This window comes from Amphiura filiformis, chromosome 8, assembly GCF_039555335.1.
Source record: "Amphiura filiformis chromosome 8, Afil_fr2py, whole genome shotgun sequence".
In the NCBI taxonomy this organism is placed as follows: domain Eukaryota; kingdom Metazoa; phylum Echinodermata; class Ophiuroidea; order Amphilepidida; family Amphiuridae; genus Amphiura; species Amphiura filiformis.
The window spans coordinates 18,925,922-18,949,292 of NC_092635.1; the positions used below are offsets into that span (position 1 = coordinate 18,925,922).

Sequence of the window (23,371 nt, forward strand, 5' to 3'; positions counted from 1 at the left end):
ACTTTTTTTCAAATTTTGAAGATTCAGTTGCATTCCTTTCATCATTTCCTTTCCAAATGTATTCTATCATATAGGCCCTACTTGTCACTGTTACTTCAAAAGATATAGTGAAAATGAAATTCAAAAAATTCCTACCAAAATGATCCTGCCTGTTAGTTTGTGCCCTTCAATTTAAAAGAGATCAGACTTTTATGTCACTCATGGATGGTAATATACTTCTGGATTGTGTTGCCTGGCACACTTCAAATTGAAAGTGGCAACTTATGTGTGTTTCAAGTGTAATGCACTCTACCAATGCTATAAGAGCTGTACCATTTTCCACCCGGACAGTGACACTTTGTGCGCATTTCATGCTGGCATTCACACTCACACACTTAGAGATGCCGCATAGATAAGATGTGCATGCGAAACAGCTGCCACGACGTGTTGTTATCACTGCTACATCAGGGTGAAAAATGGTGTACATGAAGGCTCCAGCCTGGAGATGCTAATTATTAACCTGAACATGTTTCTGTCATTTTTATGAATAGGTGAAAAGGAACGTGAGATACTAAAAAAACCTCAGTTAGCTCCTGGTCTATCACCTCTCAGTAGTGTCATGCTGAAAACCTACCAAGCAGCTACTATCAGAAGACAGAAACGGTTCTTGGAACAAACTCAAGTCACAGTACTGGTACACAAACAGTGGCAGGAATTTGTAAGGTAACTGAATAAACCAAGACATTTGAATCAGAAAATATGTGATCTTTCTCCACATAGGTGTCGACTGCAGACGACTGTTTTCAATTTTTTACGTCAAAAATTTCAGAATTGTACGTTTTCATGACCATATCATGATAAATGCATTAAAATGAGTACAATTTTAGCCTGGTATTAGTTCAGAGACTCTTGAGATAGCACTTGATATTTAGAGAAAATATCTCAAAACTTGGACTTTTTATGTTGAAGCCTTTGTCTAGCATGCAGAGCATTAACAGTTGAGCTGAAAGAAGTTGTTAGTAACTTTCTGAAACGGTTATTGTTGAAACATTTTATACATAACATTGATCTATTATTTTTACAGTGAACTGGTCAAAGACTACAGAGCATTGAGTAAAACTGTTCGTGAATTGGAACGCAAGGTGAAAGATCTCAACGCAAAATCTTATGACCAAGCCCAGACAAGAGGAGAAGTGATGTCTTCAAGGAGAAGGTCTGGAGTGAGGTCGGATGGTGAGAAAAAACTGCTGGCAGTGAAGAGAGCTGAGAAATTGCGCAAGGTAGGCTTCCATGCATACAATTTCTCCAGTCCATTTTAATTTTTACTTTTCTAAGTTATGCCAATACTGCCTGACGTCACAACCTAAACGTTCATCTGTGTTGGTATATTGAATGATTAAACTGTAAAACTTTTGATCCTCGCTGATGACTGATGGAGAGCCATCTGAAAATTCCAAGGTAGGAATAATTTCTTGTGTTTGGATCAAAAGTTTTAAACTTTAATCATCACAACCTATACTTTGTCTTACTTCGAGTTTGGTAGTGATGTTATTGCCGCAGGCATGCCAACAAACTACCCTTATACATGAACATACGCTCTACAGAATTTGTAGATTAACATGTGCGTTTCAATACTGCAACCAGCAAAATATGCACTTGCATCACTACAAGAACCAAAGAATTTATAGTAAAGTGGTTGCAGAACTCCATCTATAATATTAGGCTGAAAGTTTGAGATTATGGTGAGAAGGGAAATGTGTTGTTGTGTAAAGTTGAAAACTTAGCTACTGAACATAACTTTGTGAATAAACAGGCAAGTATTGAGGTGTATGGTGATTGCATACATGTGAAACTGTTTCTTTTTCAGGTGAGAGAGTTGTGGAAGGCTGTTGATGGCCTAATGGAAGCACAAGCCCCAGAGAGAGAAGTAGTCGAGTCAATTCTGCAAGAGGTAGCCATGAAGTCTAAACTGGATGCTAATGATTTTCATGTTCAAGTTCCTGAACTACTGTTGAGAGAATGCGAGGCAGAAATACAGAGGGTAATGATTACTTAATATAAGGACTTACCAAACACATCTAATGTTTTCTTACAAGTGCATCAAGTTCTGTTTTAGAACATACTGATTGGAGTTACAACACATTACTAAATGTACTATTTCAACAAACTTGGTAATTATAGCTGTCAATTTTAAATTGAAAATTCACTTATTTGAAGAAACCAAGCCAAATTGGTGCAGTTTTAGAGTTTGTCTGAAAGTTCATTTAAGCATACTTTACATCGGAATCTTGTGTTGTGAACATGGCTTAGACTATGTTGTATAGATAGAAATTTCATCAACCTTTGTCACCACACTGTTATTTATATTGTTGTTCATCTGAAACTTTCTATAAAAAATACTATTGTGCTTAATAACTCTTGCTGAGTTGTTTTGCTTAACACTTCATGTATCCTCCGTGTAAGAGAATACCAAACAAATCCCAACTCTAATCTTAACCATAACCTTTATCCTAACCCTAATCCTTACCCTAAACCTAAATCCTAACCCTCACTCTAATCCTATCAGTATTTTGTGCTCTCTTACACTAAGGATAAACCAACTTTCCAACCCAAATGTTGCTTCCATTCATTTGTATCATTGTTTCCTTCACTTTTGTATCTTACAGCGGAGTATCGCTAATGTTTATCAGGGTGGTAAACTCAGTCTGTTAAGTCTGATACAGTTGTGGAATTTAGCTCTTAAACTCTACTTAGAAAAGATACATCAAGGTGAGTGTACAACTGGTTTCAGTTCTTTGAGGGGATTGCGTCTGGCAGTGTAGCTGCCACCAAGTGGTGACGACTGGGGGAAATTTGTAGTGCCATAGAGGGCCTGTCACCTTGGCACTGAACATGTGTTAAGTGAGATAGAACTAGTATCAAAATGGTTACTTCATTGTATTATTTATTTAGTCCATGACTTAGTAGATTTAGATCAAGACTTGGTAGATTTCTTGTCCATGTTTTTTAAATTTCACTATACAGCTAAATATTTTTCAGATTATAGCTAGTACCCTTTTGTTGGTTGTCTACTCTCAGGCTGTATTGATTAAGCTTTATGTTCAGATGAGGCTGTTGTTATTACATGTATGGTAGTGCTCTGTGAACAGTTGGATTCAGTAGTTTGTTTGTACATTGGTTTGTTGTCAAAATGTCTAGGTGTTATCACAACTGTTTATAATTTCTATCTTTTTTTCAGCACCATTGGCTAGTTTTGATACAATAGCACCCAGTGTGGTAACCCAGGTCCATACACATCATGCACACCTCTCTAATGCTCAAGCACTAAGGTAAGGTTTAATAATAACTAAATACAGACACTTCACCAACCGCAAAGTCCAGCATCATTGTTCCATGAAGTGCGATAGATGAAACTGTTATGCCCACTGCGTGCCTGTTACTGTGTATTTTGTAGGTACCCAACTCTCTTCCACGTAAATGTGTAATTTGTTAGATACAATTGATAAGTACAGCCTAAAACTGCATTGAATTCAAAATTTTCTCGTGCATAAGCATTGTACCTTTTGTACATGTTGAAGTATTTTCAGGTCAGGCTGCATCTTATTTTAGAAGTAAACATTGCAAATTGTGTGCCATTTGTAATGTAAGTTTAGTAAGCTAGACGGCTCGAACTATGATCTCACCCATCACCCACCTCTGGATATCGACAAATAAATCAAGAAAACTTAGGTCGCTTGTAAAAAAGTTGGGAACCACCGTCTTAGAGCATTCATCTTAACTTGACCTGAATTCTATTTATTCCCACTGTTCTACAGAACCAACTTGGCAAAAGATGTGGATGAATTGAAGACATCTATACACCAATTAAGACATCAAACATCAATGAAAACTCCAGGGAGAAGTCAAGGCTCACTCAGATCATTTCAGACTTCAGTAAGTTATTATCATAATGTACTAAGGAAAATGATCCTGTCTAAATAAAGTTCCTCTTTTGTTGAATAACAGATTTATCCTAATTTGCAGAAAGTCAAATATTGAGGAACCTTGAGGTTTAATGCAGATGTTAATCATTTCTAGAATAGCCTTATACACAAAACCTGTTGAGCACTTTTCTGTGCATCAATCATTGGTAAATGTTGCTAAATGGTAGTTGGCGTACTATACCGATATCAATGACAGCTTTTGACACTACCTGCTTGTCAACCTTCCAAGCCCTTACAGGTTTCTGGAAGCACCAGAGGTATTATTCAGATATTGTCATATGTCTAACATGGTCTGTGCATAGCAAATCTGAAGGATATAAAAATACATGTATAATAGGGATATCTCAGTGTTGAGACCTCACTGCTAATTATGCTCTACAGATTTGCGTATCAAGTTGGATAATGTCTTGTATTCTGAAATGATAAACCTGACCAATTCTGTCAATCAAATAACAGCAAACAAGTCCACAATTAAAGTGTCATTTTCTTCTTTCCTTCTCCACAGACCTTTGGCCTTGGTTTGTTACCACCAACCCCACCTGTGTCATTTGAGCCAGCTAACTCAAATGACAATACACCTATGAGATTACATGGGATGCGTGCATCAACAGAGCAGTATCCTACAAGTAAGTAATGTACTGACCCAGGTATAGCCACCAGGGCTGGACTTCTACACATGCCCTCACGCCAATGGTGTGTACTTTAGCTGTCGGGCCTGTAATATTCAAAAAGTACTAGCCCAACTGGAGTGTGGTATTGTGACTCTCATACTATTGGTAATTTCAATTTGTTATCATGGTAACAATACTGGTATCATTGGCATAAATACTGCGGGACACTTAGCCTAATCTGATAGATGCGGTTGCAGCTTTCAACATGTGCACCCACAACTTTCAACATGGGGGTCAATGCTAAAAATGTTTCAATGCATGTGCATGCAAGTTGATAATTAATATTTTTGAATGACAATTGGATCAAAGTTTTGGTTTTGAGAGCGCTCTTCAGTAGGGCTTTAACTTAAGAGTTACACGCCCGACTGCCTAGTGCCGCAAAATGTTAAGGTCCAGCCCTGATAGCCACATATCATATGTTTTCAGGTAATATCTTGATATATGTTATATGTTTGGTGAGCTTAACATATACAACACATGATCCATTTTTGAGCTTAAACCTGATGATGAGCTTAAGAAATAGATTGCAGTAACATACATCATACTCTTTAATCCTCATAGTTGTCTGGCGTCAAGTGAATCTTGACTGATTATCAAAAGAGTGTTGATATCTGCCAATGTCATATGACATCGACATGCGTGTATTGTTGATGAAGATGACATCATAACTTAACAGAAAATATGTGAGCCAACATATCAAAACCGACCACTTCGCGGCTGGCTTCATTAGCAGATAACAATGAAAGAAGATGAGAAAATAAAAAGAAATTTGAGCTTGTTTTGCCTCATAAAACATTTTTACTGTATCTAATTTCAACAAGTTAGGTGTCATTTTAAAGCTAAATAACAACAGTTTATCCTAATGTTTAAATCTCCATTTTCATTTCTGCCGCAAAGTGGTCCGTTTTGATGTGATGGTCACATATGATATTGGGCTTGTAAACAATGACATGTTAGATTAATTATAGAGCAGTTAGAGCATTGTCTTGACATCCAATAATTATTTTTATGTTATAGTTGACACTCCAGAAGCAGTTTCCCGGATGAGTCAAGCAGTGGATAAAGCAGCTTTGAGGACCAGCGGACTTGTGCAGGGAACACCATCAAGTATGCTGAAAGATCTCAGGCAACAAATACATGGGCAAGTCTGGCTTATCCTTAACAAGGAAAAATGTATGATTATAAAATGTTTTCAAGATATTCAGCAGGAGAAATGTGTAGAAAGAACAAGGTGGTAAGGCCTTACACCTGTCTGATAACATCACAAAGTCATGACTGATGAATGAATGCCCAGTCATGTGAGGTATTGATCTTTCAGTCAACTATAATGTTAGGAAATTAATACCTTTTGTGTCAGAGATAATAGCCTAATTTATTAAGAATTAATTGGGAAAACATTAACAATGGTCTTATTGTCTGCTTTATTGTCATTACAACCAATTAAAGCAATTAAATGAATTAACTTTAAAAAAAATGCAAAAAATAAAATTTGCCTTCATTACCAGTTGAACAAAGTATAGATATGATCTGGCAACAAACCCATCATGCTTTTAATGCATGATATAATTACCGTAAAACCCTGTGTACAAGGATATACCTAAGAAACGCCCTCAATAAAATTGGTTGCTTTTTGTATTTGGAGTTTGAGCAAATATATACTGGCACTGGGTGGCTGTGCATTCCATCTAAGTATGTTGTAACACCAATCAATTGTATTGACATAATAACGACTGTTTCAGTATATCAGGATCGTATAGCTCAATTGATAGAGCGTCAGACTTTGGAACTGAAGACATGCTGAAGAGAGCATGGTCCGGGCACCTGTTCCGTTTTTCATTCTCGCTTACTTTTAACTTTTTGACATGTTCTTTTATCTTTCTTCAAATCTACCTTTCTACTTTTAATTTTAGGTGTGTTTTTTTTTTTTTTTTTTTGGTTTTTTTTATAGTTTTTTTTAGTAATTTTGTGGTTTTATAGAAACTAGTAAAAGCATTTATTCTAAATAATAGCGAAACCCACGGTTAGACAGATGTGTTGTAACTACTTGTCTGTCCTAGTCTTTGCAATAAAAACCTATGTTGCACCTTTGTGCCATCCCAATTCTTGAGGAATGGTAGGTAGGGTGCGTTTTTTTTGCTTAATTAATCACGATTTTGTTTCTACTTGAAATGTAATCAAAATAAATATTGTTCTGTTGCCACAATTGCAGTTTTTCAATAAAAAAATAGATGAGGAATAATAATTATTCCATATTTGAATCTATTGTCCCATCAAGAATAGAGTGTCTTCAAAAACTTCAATCAATTCATCTGACAAAGGAAACTATTCTGGTCATTCAATTTTGTTTCGCTTGCACCTGTTATATCACAGGCGTTGGTAGAGAAGGCACACTTCTCTTGTCTTCACCAAGTAGTGATGTAAACACTAACATGATTAATTACCATAGCTAGCAATGGACATACACTATTTTTGTTCCACTTGAACCCATACTCATAGGCTATTCGCTGTCGATGTGACGTAATTAATCGGATTAACTACCATAGCAATTGATGAATACAATTTCGCATATATAGCCCTGCACTTCATCGCTCACGTGGCACCTATGCATTAAACCATAGTTGTCAAAGAAATGCTAATCACTCGCCATGTAAGATTAGTATTTATGAAAAGAGTGGTATTCCATCTATGTTTGGTGACATACGCAGGTGATTAGTGCAATCTGCTTGATGGTACTGAGTTATTGCGATTATTACGTCACTTCCACAGCGAATTGTAGTATAGACGAATCCAACAAGCCAAGTGATGGTCCGAATTTATTCTGCCATTATACGATGGTGAAGTTACGTAATTAATCTGATTAATTACCATAGCAATAGGTGAAAACAATTTTGAACACTCATCACCATGTACTGTGTATGTCTGCAATCATAGATTGAATACAATACTGGTCTTTTCAAAGATGCTAATCTTACAGGTGCAGCATGATATGGTTCAATGAAGAGGTACCCTATCAGTGTATAACGCGGTATATTCAAAAATTGTTTTCACCTATTGCTATGGTAGTTAATCCGATTATTACGTAACTTCGCCAGCGTATTGGAATAAAACAGGAGGATGTGAGTTCATAAGGGCAATGTCGGGGATTATAGGTCACAATCGATGTGGAGAGATGAGAGGTCCGACCAACAGCCATAGCGAATGGTTCATGTTCAACTAATTCCAGCGGACGGTCTGTGGCTAGTAAGACCACATGCGCTGATCTGTGCTCGTCAGGAAGATATTTAATATCCCGAATTTATAATAGGCCTATGCCTACCAGTTCCATCGTATAACCGATCTGCTAGAGAATATTTGTTACCATGTTTAATAAATTCAGTATTTATCGTATAATAAAATGTAGCCAAATGTATATTATGTGTCACACGGTTTTCTGCTGAACCACTAGCAGGCTATGTTACCACATCTATGACAATGACAAAGGTGAATTTTGATGATTTTTACGATCGTCCGGATGAACAAATCACTGAATGGGTCTTTAGTTCACTCCTCTCCTTATCCTGCCAATATTATATGAATCAAAGAAAAATAAAGAAAAAATAAAATTAAACAAGAAAAAAAGACAAAGAAAAGAAACAATAAAAGAAAAACAATAGAATAAATTAAACTAAATATGAAAAAAAAATGATCACGAAAGGAGTCTTTAGAAAATGCAAGAAAATATAAATGAAAAGTTTGAACAATATTTTGTTTATAAAGGTTTGTGTGACCGTGATGAGGCTCGAACTCACCATCTTCCGATCTAAAGAACCAAAGTCTTATGCCTTGCCAAGTGAGCTATGCTCGTGAGATGCTGAAAATAAAGATAAAATAATACATTGTATACCTGCTTGTGTCGGTAAATGATTTGCTCAAATTCCATAATGATATAATATTGTGGAGGGCGCTAGCGTGAAATATGCTATCATCACAGTCGCTACTATTCCTTGTAGACGGGTTTCTACGGTATTGGTACAAGCCAGATGAAAAGCCACAAAGAAAAAGAGATGCCTTACAATTGCAAAGTTAGCCCATCTCTCTTCACCGGAGTGTGACTAGTGTAGTAACAATATATATTTTTGCCAATTTTCTTTCTCAGAACATCCAAACTACCTGTGCCAACCGTAGACAATACCACTTCTTTACAAAACCGCAGAAGGATTCAATCTGCACCATCAAAAGTTACTTCAACAGCACCACCCACTACACCATTCCATCCAAGATCCAAACCTGCTGCAGGCCTAAGTCAAAGAAAGCAGGTTACAAAAGTATCAAGAACTGAGAGAAAACATAACGACAAAGGGATTGGGGTTAGCAGAGTAGAAGTCAGTCATCAAGGGAAGGGAACACATGACGGTAGGAGACATGGGAGGACACCGGTAGTGAAGCAAACAAATAATAATGCATCATCAAGATGCAAGCAGAAATCAAAGGCAAAAGCTACTCCAAAAGCACATCAGATTCTTGTTGACCAGGTGAGTAACAGTCATGTCTTATACTTATCATCCTTTGTCTAATTAATTGGCTTCTGTAGGCTGATAAGTAGACTTATATAACAATTGCATTTATTAGCAATGGAATATTTTATATTATTACAACACATACATATTCATGAGTGAATGACACTAATTCATTGGTCAATCGCAACTTGGCACAACCCATGTAGATTGACCTATCCCCAGTATGACCTATCTTACCAGACGATAGTTTTTCCCCATATTCATGCTTTCTTCATCCTTAGAGTCAAGTTTGTACTCCCTTTCGTAAACATGTTTTTCCGCGAAGGTAGGACTTGGCATTTTATATAAATTTGTATCATGGTTCTCCACTTGATAAAATGGGAATAAAAATTTATTATAGCAACAACAAATATGGCAGCATCCACGGAAAGAAGAACTTCGCTGTCTGAAGCAGAGTGCCAAAAATAGTTCCCCCTATTTCCTTTCAAACCACAGAATTAGAGAAGGAGAACTGGGATTCGACCGCCATCTTGATCAGGCCTGGAGCAAAAATTGGGGGTATTCGGCACGCGGGTACCAAGACGCTTCAGATAAGATGTTCTGTGCTTCAAACCATGTAGTATTTGTATACTATTCAACTGTAGAAATTAAATTTTTTTGTATCGTTAAAATACAAAACAAATATGCATGCCTATGTTAAGTGCAATGGTATAAATATGTTACTGTCAAATTTGGACTGTTCCATTTCACTTTGCGTCATAAAATGGAAATGTCAATAGTAAATATTTTGCTATTTTTTCACCATTGCACACTCAGGCAATCAATATTTGTATATTATTGTGCCTGCATCCACACTCACTCCTTAGCCTAACCTAATATCATAAATGGATGTTTCTGAATCACATAAATCAGGGTTTGCTCCAGATAAGCAAGATGACCCACCAAGAAGTAGAGATGCAACTTTTCAGGATTCAGGAAATGCCCAGATTATACTGTGCCAAAACATAGGGTTAACAATACATTTTCAGGATTTTTTCAGTCACTTTAAGATATGTCACCCTACAAATTATGTTCTACATTATATTATTAGCATGGAGCAATATAATAGGATGTATGCTTGTGGTGATAAGAAACACACAATTGTAATGTTTTAATATCTTACTTGTTTTAAATCCAAGATAGGAGCAAATATGTGGTGTGATCAAGCAAAATCAGTCTGAAGTTAGGCATATTAAATTTTTCTACATGATTGTATAAGGCATTTGCAAAGCTACATTTTTTCAAAAAACCTCATGGAAATTGAACATTTAGTTCCAAACATATGAAAAGTTTAAGTGTTTCTAAAACAAAAGACAGCAAATGAAATTATTTCCTTTGGCTGTATCTGAAAATCAATATTTCTGACTTTTTGATTTTGCTCAATCACATCACATACTATGGCCGCAATTGCCATTCCAGTTTTGTTGATAGTTTACTGATTACATTTTTTCTGTCAGATTGCTGATGCAGTAATGAGTGGTGATGGTTTTGTAGACAGTATCAGTCCTCTTCTGCTTCAATCTAGTAACTCTCATGAATCTCCTCCAGTTACTGACTCCTTGAAGAACCCAGTAGCTGCTCTGGGTAAGTGATTTGTAGATATGAAACTTTTCCTCTTTTTAGCTGATTTCCTTTTCTTTCTTTTTTTTATTCTTAAAATTTGTGCATTATTTGTTATTTTCGGCCCAATTTTGAGCTTTTTTAGCATGATTTTGCGCTATTTTCCTCTTTTTTTTCACAAATGGTCAGTTTCGGGTCTGGATTTGTCCAATGATCAGAACACACACATAATCATGAAAATTCACATGTCATTATTCACCTTTGGAACAAGCATACATGTGCAAATATACCATCTATCCAAATGGCCAATATGAAAGCGATTTTATAATATCTGATATTTTATATGAAGTTGGGTTAAAAGTATGCTGCAATTTAATTATTGCAAAAGCATAACTATCAAATTTGGAAGCTATGTATTTTTATGTGAGAAGTCAATGCTGAGGACATAACATTCAAATTTGATTTTACAGGAATGTTTTATCCTGCATCAAACTTAAGTACTTGATTGAAGATCTAAAATCAACTTTCACAATCCTTTTTTTTTTTTTTTTTTCAAAGTGCATTTGTTAGTCGGGACAAACTAGCACGTACCCCAACCCACTCTGCAAGTCCAGCAGTGTCTTCATCTATGAGAAGTAATCTTCTACAGCAAGCCACTAGAAATTTATTTGTCACCCCACCTTCAAATACACAACATGAAATACCTGCTAGAATACAGAATGAATTCACTGAAACAACTGATACTTTATCAAGTCCTCATAGCCAACGACAAACATTTGCAGACAAAACAGAAGATGATGTGAGATTACGTGCCACGCCCAGTGGTGTCCCAACACAAAGAACTACCCAAGGTGATATATCCATATCCCATCTTATGGATTTCAGTAACACAAGTCTTCTTCTCCAAGATACGCTGCTCTCAGATGATTCATCTGATGATATCTTAAGGAGGAGGAGTGATGAACAGCTTACAGTAGAAACAGATGAACAGTCATCTTTGACCATGTCGCAGCATCAATATAGAACACAACAGTATCGGTTGTCACCACCCGATTTGCAATCACCTGTATCTGACCGTACACATGAATCTAAAACTTTTCAAAATGCCCATATACCATCCACTCCTGGGTACAAGGACAGAGATAGTGTAACACCCACAGACTTGCCTCTTGAGGATCTTGAGCAGACATTGCTTGAGATCACAAGGACCAAAACACCACAGCTTCCGACCAGAGCAAGACAAAGAACCAATCATCAGAGAGTGATGGCTCCTTTACAAGAAGATGTGGAAGATGATTTGATAACATCTACGACAAGATTGTCACTGAGTCCATTAATGAACACCGATTTTGAAAAATCACCAGCATTTAGAGATTCAACCCGTAGTCAATGGGTGGATAATGTTGTGAGAACTGAGTCAGACCAAGTGTTTGAAACAAGAACAGGTGGTAATGTGTTGAATGAACTGAGTGAGTGGAATGCCGCACAGAATGGTCAACACACAAAGACAAGACCACAAAGTAATGGATCTCAAAAGAGCGTGACATTCTCTGATCATGTAGATCAGCATAGCTTTCTGGACTTATCAAATGTTTCAAAGGAAAGCCATGAGGAATCTGAAACAGGACACGAAGATGATGATGCAGATTTTGGTATTATTGATGTACATAATAGGCAAGCTTATGAGTATATTGAGGTGAAAACACCTGAATCAAATATAATCACTGCTAAACAGAACACAGACGGTAGTCCACCTGCAGATAACAATGATAGCTTCTTTAGTGAAACTTATCTCAGGCATTCCCCTCGATCAAAAGATGGGAAGGAATCTGCTCACACTCCCCTTGACAGTGTCTTACAGTCTGCTCTGAACTTCAGTGAAGTTCACTCACCAGACCCAGCTCAGCGTATGAAACTATTAGAGCACATATCACCAACAATAACGCCTTCCAAAACTCCCAAACTTGCAACAAGAAAGGGAGTGCTTTCTCAAGGACATCTAGTGTCTTCGTCAACAAGTAGCAGATCGCAAGACTACGTACCATCACGGTCTTCTTTTAATGGGTTTGACCAGTCTTCTGGTTACTCAGAAACTCCGCCAGTAGAAGATGATGATTCATTGGTGCTGGGTTTATCTAATATGAAGCTGTCAGGATCTTCATATAGACACACCGGTGATAGACAGACAGCACAAGAGAAAGTCCACCACACCCCAAGGGCTAACCTGGAATTCAGTGGGCTCTTTGGTAAGTAGTTTCCATCATTGGCTATTCCAGTTGAAATCCTTACACTCCCTATGGAAGACATGGCTTTAATCTCCCACACAGGGCGCAGGGGCGTTTATTCTTCCGTTAATCGCCCCCAAAGGGGAGGGAATAATGTTACCCCTTTGGGGAAGAATTTTGCATTTTGAAAAAGAAAAAAAAAAAAAATAGAGGGAAAAACAGAAGAAAGTCAACAGGATTCAAGGAAGATTAAAAATAAAATTAACTAATTTTGGGGAAAAATGTATAACTAGATCATGTATTATTATGTTTTATGGCTATTTTTGGAATGAAATAGATGGTCACTGGCTGGGAGTGACTGCTCTACAGGGTAGGTGAATTCATCAATTGTCATTTAGGGAAGAATTATAATGGGTACATAGCATTAGCATACATGTAGTGGTCCCTTGGCTTTTACCTATTCCCATCCCCAAAATAATTATTTTGAGGGAAGCCATGGACTTTATCATTTAAAACAGGGAAAAGTTGGGTCAGTAATTCTTCCCTGCCTGTGGTCATACTATAGGTAATAATGCACACAGAGATTAAAGGAGCTCTGCTTTGCATCATACAAAATCTATTTTCTTTTTAGTTTGGACATCTGCCTATCTAGGGAAGCATTTGGGATTCTAATGGAAGACAGAACCATCTTAGTTAACATTTCTATTGTCCAAGTTTATCTTCTCTTTTAAACCTCAGCTTCAGATCCAAATCCTTGATTATCCTTCCCTAGGCCTAGATGCATTAGTTCAGTAGCAATCTCCGAACTCTGCTATACAGAAGAATTTTAATTCTAAGGCTTTATTAAACCGGGGCATGTGAGTCACCACATATAAAGAGCTGAAAATGCTGAAAACAACAAAAAGCTAAAAACACCTTTCAAAAAGCTGCAATTTGGGAAGATCCTATATACTTTTGCAGAGCAAGTGTACTGGTACAAAAAAAGTTGAAAATCAAAACAAAAAAGCTGAACTCTCACATCTCTGTAAATAATAAATCACAGCTAGCTCTAAATAATAAAGAGCCTAAAGGTGTTTGCCAGCCTGTCTTCCCTTTGAACCATTAGTCCTTAGATGCAATATGGTTTAGTGTCCAGACTGTACCATAGGAAAGAATTTGATGTTTTTAGGGAAGACAGAATAGAACAACTCACAACTTAGCCTAACAGAACTTTGTATAAAGAAGTTTCTGGGTCTGACAACACACCTATATTCAGGCAGGGAAGGGAGGGAACAAGAAAATAAGGAAAAGTACATGTAGATAGCAACCAGCCTAAAATTTTCCCTTTTGGGTCCATTTTTTTTGGATCTCAGTTGGGGAAGAATCTGAGGACGGATGTGACACAGCACGGTAGGGTGAGGGAATAATTTCAATTTTCGGGAAGAATAGACACCCCTGCTTACAGGGGTGTTATTTCCATCTTCCATAGGGTGTGTAGATTTCAAATGGAATAACCCATTAACAGTATTTTTATCAGAATTCTCATGAATACATAACTTTATATACCATAAGGCTGTGTTTTGGGGTTATTTGGCTGGAAAGTAAACATGTTTCTGAAATTTGGGTGAAAATCATGTATTTTTGTGATTTTTTTTGTGCAAAATTGAGCAGTTTTTAACCATTTTTGGTGACAATTTCTTTAAGTTGGTCAAAATTCACAAAAATAAAACAGGTCACAGATATTTATATCTAGTTTTTAAATATCTAAATAATATTCTTTTGTTTTGTTCCTGAAACTTTTTTGTTTTGTTTTGTTTTTTCTCCAAAACTACCCAAATTTTTGCCTAAATTTGACCTCACAGATGGATTTGTCAAGTCTTTGCCAATCTAAATGTGTACACTTTTATATACTTTAGACCAACAATTTGGCAGTTATGAGCCCCCAAAATGTCCATAATTTCAGGATTAAGACCAACCTTAACGAAGCATTTTCAAAACAAAGACGCTCAAGAGTTGCAAAATCAAGAAACATCATCAAGTGTTTTTTCTCTCTTATTTATTTGCTAACAATAACATAGGATGTTCCCAAATGTTTTGCATCCCCTAAATTGCATTGGCAGTGGGCAGCAGTTTGATGAAACTGGATGACCCATTTATGAAGAAATCATTGAAGTTTCTAACCACTTCTTCCCATTTTCATTTCAGATGAGGATGATTCAATCCTGTTATCAGGATCACCACTTTCCAGATCACTACATCAAGATGGCATGGATCACTTAAATGTCAGCTCACCGCCAGTTCAAAATCTCATTGATATCTAATGGGCCAGAACAAAATGGACATGTTGCTAGTTTGAGAAGCATTTGAATGCCGGTTTATTAAGGTTGCCAAAACCAGACCTAAATCTAGAAATTGTATGTGTTGTATGTTAATCCTGGTTAGTCTGGCAAAACCAAGGGAGTAAAACCAAAGAGTATCAACTCTGATGATACGTTTGTATGTCACTCATGGAGGGCAAAATGCTGCACCTCGTTATTTTGCTATGTGTCTGGCACATTCCAGGGGTGGAATTTCGTTCAGTGCCACGGGAATCCAAGTGGATTCTCGCAGGAGATTTTTGCGAGAGTCCATGGATTCCCGCAAACGGATTCTCGTAGTACAATCTTGCGGGAGTCCAAAATAATTTGGCAAATTTGTGCTTGCTTATACAATGTAGATCATTTTGGGCAGGCAAGGTACATGCATTATGTAAAATGCATTCAGTTTGTATTACTATAAGGGTGTAGAGAATGCAATTAAATGATTGTCAAATAACACTAACAAAGTTGGTTTTTAAAATGTATGTTGTCCCTTCACTACCATAAGTCATCGCGTCCCTTGCAACTTTACATTTATATTTTGATGCTATTTTCTGGCAATGCGATTTACACACCTTGCAATAAGCTTTAATTTAATTGCATTCGAGCCATCTTTGTCATGTTCGTTGTACTCAAATAAATAGTTTTCTCTTAAATCGTCCTCCCACTTCATTAGTTGCTTTACCAGTACCCGTCCTGCTAGCCATTGTCAGTCGCTCAGAAATGATCAAAAATCAGGCCCAAAATCGTTTAATTTAACACATTCCAACGTGCGGTAACCTTCCAAACACGTGTGATTGGCAATGACAGCGTGAGAGCGCAGAGTGCAATTTTGACAGTCGTAAACATTTACCACAAGATCCGATATACCCGGAAGTGAGCGCGATTTATTTTTGCTTTTTATTTCTTATAAAAAGAATTATGGGTAAAATGGGCGAGGGGCTGGCTTTGCAGACTCGGGTCACAGTGCCGTCGTGTATAGAAACCAGTTATGATTGGCTGATTGTCCTGTTGTTGATGGCTAGATATCCAATCACTGCATTGGTTAGAAACTTTTATTGATTAATCGGTAGTATTGATTACTAATTGGCTTTGTTGTTAAAAATCAGCGTTGTGTTTTCGCGATGGCGAGTCAGTGTTGAATGAAAATTTGCCGAGTGAATGAGCCGATCAAGCATGCAAGTTGACTGAAGGGATTTCCAGCACGAGTCCACATGGACTCGCGAAATAGGACTTTTACGGGAGTCTCGGCGCGAGTCGACTCGCGGACTCGCGTCGAAATTCCACCCCTGACATTCTGATTGATTTTAAATTGTGTTGTGTCAAAAACTTGTGCTAAGGCGACGAAAAAAAGAAACCCTGTTCTACGGGCGGACGGACCTTTCAAGTAGGGTCGGTCGGTCTGCCTTTTTTTCCCGAAATTTGGGTCGGCATTCATTTGTACAGGAAAAAATTTTCCACAATTTGTTTAAAATCTGGGTCAGTCAGGCCCGTAGAACAAGGTTTTCTTTTTTCGTCGCCTAAGTGCAAACCCTTGAAGCGCTCAAGGTTAAATATGCCAATTATCATTTCATTTAGTGCTGTAGTTGATACATGCTGGAGGTACACTATTTGTCCTCCATGAGCAACAAACCCAAGGTTTATTTTGAGTCAGTAATCTGTGTAGGCCCCCTTTCACAATGAAACTATATGCAACTGGTTGGGCACTATTTTATACTACGTTTGTAAAAAGGGCAGAGGAATGGACCAATTTGGCAGGAATGTTTTGATTTGTATTTCTCTTTTGCTATATGTGTGTATCAATCACAGTATAGAAACTGCTGACTCTTCAGTATCATTGTATGCTACTATGGCACGCTGCACACCTGTTAGGTACTAGGTACATGCAAATATAGTTTATTCACACATAAGGATGTACATGCAAGATGATCTTTTTCGACTGCTCAGTGCCAGAAGTGAGTAAGTGTAATAGCTGCCTAGTGTAGCTGCCATGTGTAGATGAGTACAATATACTGTTTGTAAATTGCCAAATGTTCACAGGGCAGCTATTGCACCAACCCACTTCTGTCACTGAACAGTCATTATGTGAAATGGTTGAAAAGCTGCTTAATGTAAAAGGTATTCATTTCTTCATGTAGCACACTCTAAAGCTGAATTCACATTTAGTAGCTGAGCGATAAGCTATTGAATTTTACGCAATAAAGTACAGTGCATTCTGTTGTGTCAAGAAAAGCACTGTTGGCCTACTTAATTGCTTGTTGCTTGAATAAGATGTAGGATTTCTCACACAGTAATTAAATTCATTTGAACCTGAGGCACTCTATATAACAGGAACAATTAAATAATCCAGATCAATGTGGACTTGTGTAGTGATCACAGAATTAGAGAAAGAGAACCGGGACTCTACCACCATCTTGATACAGGCATGGAGCAAAAATTAGGGGTATTCGGTTTCCCTCGGAATGCGCTCGAGGCATTCGTTGTCATATAAGCACGACATGGATGTTGGGCGCATTTGGGAGATGCACTTGATGCAACCTACTTGCGAGTACCCAGATGCTTCAGATGAGACGCAGAATTGTTTTTGTTCGTCTCCGCACACCATCGGCAAGGACCCGAATACCCCCAATTTTCTCCCCATAGCTGACGGCGCGATTGTACGTGGCGGTATAGGGAGTCCCGGTTCATCTTCAGCATTTCTGTGGTAATGACTGTCTACACGGAGCAAATTATATGCAGTAACAGTATGAGTGTTGAGACATTTGAAAGCGACTGTATAAGCTTTCCCTAGATCCCAAAATCTCAGTTTTTGATGGGATTAAGGTCTTTTCATACTACCACCGCATTTGTGATGCGTTGCTTTGTGATGCGTTGCTGTACTGCAAACTACTGCATTGCGATATCGCAATTAAGTTAAATACATTTTAACTTGGAAATGCGTTGAGTTGCGGTAAAAAGTAGTCGATATATCGGCATCGCAAAGTAACACATCGCAAATGCGGTGGTAGTATGAACGGACCTTTAAGCCAAATATGAGTCGTGTCATTCGAGTCACCCACCTCAAAGAACAAGTTGATATAATGTCAATTAGCCTGTAGAACCTTCCCTCTTGTACATTACCTGCACAAGCAATTATAATTGTGGTACTGTATATTTTATGTTGCTTAGCTTTCAAAGAGATTGTGATTTTGGATTGGGCAGAGATGTGTGACTATTATCTTTTGCAAAATTTCTTCACAGTTTTTATTTTGGCGCAGTTTATGACATAAACATGAATTTGGGATTGGCTAGATGAAACATGTCATCAACACAAATTTTTGCTAAAAAGCAATAAAACAATTAGCGCTTTTTCCAGATTTTTGGACACAATTTTGAAAATGCACCAATTTTTAAACCATTTGTTTGCAATTTAAACCCAAATCTAGACCAAAGAGCCTGAAAATGATGCACCCCAAATTTGTCACACATCCCTGTACCCACCATTCAACTAAGAATCCCCCCTGCTATATGTTATAACTGTCATTAAGACTGGGCCAATGACCTGACAGTGATCAATATATTATCAGAGTAGTGTCAATTACATTAGACAATTTTTGCCAGGCTTATTGATAATAATCGTATGGTATTGCATATCGTATGGATTACCCCTCTCTCAGCCCCTCCTCTCCCTCTCTCTCCTCTCTTTTTTCCTCTTTCTCCCTCCTTTTCCTCTTTTTCCTTGCACTAGGGGGGTAGGGGGGGGCCCAAATAGGCAATTTTGCCAGGGGCAATTCCCCCGGCAGCTACGCCATGATTGACTCATATAACACAGGCGACATCATTATTTGAAGTAAAACAACGAGGCGAAGCTGAGTTGTTTTACGCCAAAAATAATGTGTCACCTGTGTTATATGAGACGATAGATGCACGACAGCGGCTAAAAATAATACCTTTATTCTCATTCTTAAACACTTCAATTCAAGTAAAAATATGATAAGTATTACAAATAAGTAAATCCTACATTTTGCAAGGAATTATACCTAGGGCTTAAAATCAATCAGTCCCGTTGCTGCTATGCGCCTCCAATTGGTTCAAATTGCGAGTACGCGTATAGCGTCGATGCACACGCGCTGACCCGTGTGATATCACACGGGTAAGAACCAATAAGATTGCAGGAACATTCTCAAGTGTTTAAGAATTCTTTTATACAAGTCCCCAATTGGGAGTTTCAAGAGATACGGTCTGCTCTTTTTATCAGCCAGATGGTGCATTGATCTGCTTGAGTTGTTGCCAGTTGACACTAAATTCCTGCATGATGGGTCCGTCTGGATCCGGGGGAAGGGTGGACGGGGTTGATGACACATTAAAATAGAGCCACCTTTATGATATATTGATCTCTGATGAAAAGACCTTAGCTTTTCCCATCTCATACAGTAAGCGTTTCATTTGAACTTGTATAGAAGAAATGTTGAATGAATGATTTTGACAAGTTAATGTTTTTTCTTTCCGATTGTTTATAGAATTGCCTATAGCTTAGTAGCCAGAAATTACATTTTATGAGGTTTATATCAAAACTGATTTTAAACACTATCAATTGAATATCTTTGGCAATAGACTTATTTTGCTTGATTGTGTCACATTATGTGTACGTAAACTATAATAATGATGTCACTGCCTAATAATCAATTCTTTCTATTTTGAAACTTTGTGAACAGCCCATTAGTCTGAAGGGTCATTAGTCTGAATTATCATTAGTCTGGAAAGGAAGACAGGTACGCTTCAGGTTAGGATTTATGGTTAGTGATTTACCACTAACGTCTGCCAGTTGCGTTGACAACAAATTTTTATAACAAAAAAACCTGGTTTTAACCATATTTTCACTGTGTTTGAGACCAATTCTTGAAACTGTTTTCAACCAAAATAAAGTTTAAAACTCTTCCTGTATATTCCTCGATCTCCTGTATGAATTTGGCGGGATTTAAATCCAAACAATTAACCGACATACATACTACTTCACATACTTACAACATTTCCCTATTTATATAGTAAGATGGTTAGAATATGTGTTAGGGTTATGTTAAGGGTTAGAATTGGGGTTTAGTTTACTGGATATTTGGCCTAATGATCCTTCAGAATATTGACCTGTAACCGAAACTTATGTTACTCTTCAATCTTCAAAATTGAAAGATTCTGATAAACAGTGAAGAGTGCACTTTGTCAGTAATATGTTTCAGAATTTAATAATAATTCTAGTAATGTGTCTGTATAATTTGATTTTTTTCTGCTATATTTTCATAAAATGGAAAACATCAAAAACATTTATTTAGTGTGGCGTGTATAATTACATGTATGTAAAAACCTGAAATATCAAATTAACAAATGAGCTAAATAAATTGATGCAGTGCAAAAGCTAAATGACTCATTTTACAGTTGTTCAATAATGTATCTTGTTGTTTAAATCAGTATATTGGCATCTGTGTTCTTTATGTATGCAACAACTTGAGTCTTCTTGCAAAATCTGTTTTGTCATCCTAATGTTTGTGTCATCTCATCAATTTTATGAGACACTTACAGTTTTAAATTCTCAATTCATCTCATTTCTCATGTTTTGTCCGAATTAGCATGAAACCTGCATACAATGAGTTTTGGGCAGCAAAGATAATGTGGGCTACATTAGAGGTCAAAGGTCACATGTCAGGTCAAATGAGGTCAAAGCTGTTGTAATTAGTTTTTGGTCAAAGTTTTATGCACAACAAAGTTTATCATGTTCATGCCCTGTTAACAAAACATGGACAAAGGTATCCATGAGTGGTGATGTATAAATTTGTAAGCTGTTTTGGGTCAAAGGTCATTTTTCAAAATGCTTTTTCTATAGAATGCAATGGATGTTCATTCATCTTCAATGGAGCAATCCTTGGGCGAGAATTTCTCATATACTCGGGAAATTTGGGTCAAAGGTCATCTTCAATCTTGGTGCCATTTTTGGTAATGTTGAAGAGAATGATGTTCATTGTTACATAATTTAACAGCTGTTTTGTTGCATCTCACCATACTATGATCAGCTCATAATAGGCGAGAATTATTTGTTTTTTGTTACTGCACGAGTCAATAAAGTCCAACTTATGCCCATGTAAATTCACAAAAGCGTGGTTTAGCTTTGTGTACGCCATTTTATATCAATCCACAATGTTATGAGTCCCGCCAATTACGAGCTGATCAGAGTATATTTCAGTTCTTCCTTCCTGGATCAAGTTTTGTATGCTTGAAAACAGCTGCAAATGTTGTAATTGGTCTTTTAGACAATTCAGTGCCTTATTGCCATTGATACACAGTAATTTTCATCACTCCCTTCAATACACTTTGGTTTTGTTGGTCTTGTTTGTTTCCTAGCTTACTGTATCTTGTCAGTTGTCCATTTACTGTAGTTTTATATGCATTTGCTGGGTCAGGAAATGGTAATATTTGCCTTCCTATTGCAAACACTTGTTTCTTGTCTGTGTTTTCCCCATATCAAATTGACATACATTGCACTTTCTGTCAAGCGCAAACTAGTACAGAATGGAAAACAAGTTACAAGTTACATTCCCTGAGTATTGAATGTCAGGAAACACAAAACCTAGTGAACTGAGTGCAATATAACTGTTCCCGACATGTTTTTCCACAGTACTGTAAGTTTGATATAAAATTGGATCGGTTGAGCCCATTATTGGTCAAGCTATGAGTTTTAAAATATTGGACGAGACATAGTCGAGTCCAATACAACTCATAGCGAGACCAATAAATATTGGGTGTAAAGCATCCAATTTTATCATTATTATGTGTTGGATACAATATTTTCACACACTTGGACTCATCAAAACATAATAATGCGTAAAATTGAAAAGTTAAGAAGTGAACTTAGGCATGTACTTTGGGTTATTCCAGCTGAAACCCTTACACCCTCTATGGATGACATGATCTTTATCGTCCACACAGGTGTATGGATATCAAAATGTAATAGTCCAATGTGTCTTAAATATAACCTAAAAGATAAGTCAAATAACCTGCCACACTTGTGAGTTGTTTTTTCTTAGGATGGAATGAGGAATAAAAAATCTCAAATGTTGAACGTGAGCAGTATTGCACACAAAATATATTAAGTATCCTCTCCATAAGTATATTTGTATGATGTGACCACAGACTTGTTGCTTCAGAATTATTATACCAATTAATGTATCCAAGTTGTGTATTATTTTAATATTTTATTTAAGTTGAGGGACAGATTCTGCTGATCTGATTTTTGTGGCATATAAGTGCCAAAAGCAGTCCCTAAATCTAGAAATTAAACTACAGTAGGCACTGTATGTCTATTGCCAATATTGTATGCTGTAGTAAAACAATAGTGAAATGCCGCTATAGGATCAAATAAATAAATATTGCATTTGTATAAGTATGAAATTATTTTTTCTCATTGATTTTTGTGTTAATTTGGTTCGTCCGATACAAATATTTGTATGCCTTTTTTTACTATTTTCAAGAAACAGTCTGGACTAAATATAATGCCTCCTGTAAGAAGTAAGTCTGCTCCTGAAATTGACTTTATGTTTCTGTTCAAATTGAAAAAGTCATTTGATTATTGAGTTAGGGAAGGTGGGTGAATGATTGACAGCCCCCTACACCCCCCCCCACACACACACCCCCACCCACACACCATTTACCCCATCCAATTTGAGATGTTGAGATCTAAAGAAACCCCCAGTAAAAGTTCAGTTTATTTTGATAGTATTCATGGGGGAGAGAAAGTAGTAGCCTCAACCCTCATGGTGTACCACCCATCTAATATCAATTGAACTTTATTTTCAAATCACAACAACAATAAACAGTTAGATGGGGATGGTGAGAAGATATAAATTATATTATCCAACCGCCAGAACAATTTCACTCATTATGTTTTGATGAATCCAAGTGTGTGAAAATATTGGATCCAACACATAATAATGATAAAATTGGATGCTTTGCGCCCAATAAATATGGGCTCAATCGATCCAATTTTATATCCAAATTTGGAATCATTTTATAAAAAGATTTAATTTTACATAAAACATAGGATGGGCCTATGATGTG

The 23,371-nt window shown here is 37.0% G+C and overlaps 1 protein-coding gene across 1 annotated transcript in view; it reads left to right on the plus strand.

The window, feature by feature from the left end:
- LOC140159447 (uncharacterized) overlaps positions 1 to 16,100 on the plus strand; it is a 32,602-nt gene extending 16,502 nt beyond the window's left edge. Inside the window, exons 6-17 of the mRNA XM_072182927.1 lie at positions 531 to 702; positions 1,064 to 1,259; positions 1,847 to 2,020; positions 2,646 to 2,748; positions 3,218 to 3,308; positions 3,795 to 3,912; positions 4,468 to 4,588; positions 5,651 to 5,774; positions 8,769 to 9,144; positions 10,626 to 10,756; positions 11,287 to 12,974; positions 15,138 to 16,100. Of these exons, the coding sequence (XP_072039028.1) occupies positions 531 to 702; positions 1,064 to 1,259; positions 1,847 to 2,020; positions 2,646 to 2,748; positions 3,218 to 3,308; positions 3,795 to 3,912; positions 4,468 to 4,588; positions 5,651 to 5,774; positions 8,769 to 9,144; positions 10,626 to 10,756; positions 11,287 to 12,974; positions 15,138 to 15,253 (3,410 nt within the window). The 3' untranslated portion in view covers positions 15,254 to 16,100. The remainder of the gene's footprint in view (positions 1 to 530; positions 703 to 1,063; positions 1,260 to 1,846; positions 2,021 to 2,645; positions 2,749 to 3,217; positions 3,309 to 3,794; positions 3,913 to 4,467; positions 4,589 to 5,650; positions 5,775 to 8,768; positions 9,145 to 10,625; positions 10,757 to 11,286; positions 12,975 to 15,137) is intronic.
- The last annotated feature ends 7,271 nt before the right edge of the window (positions 16,101 to 23,371 follow it).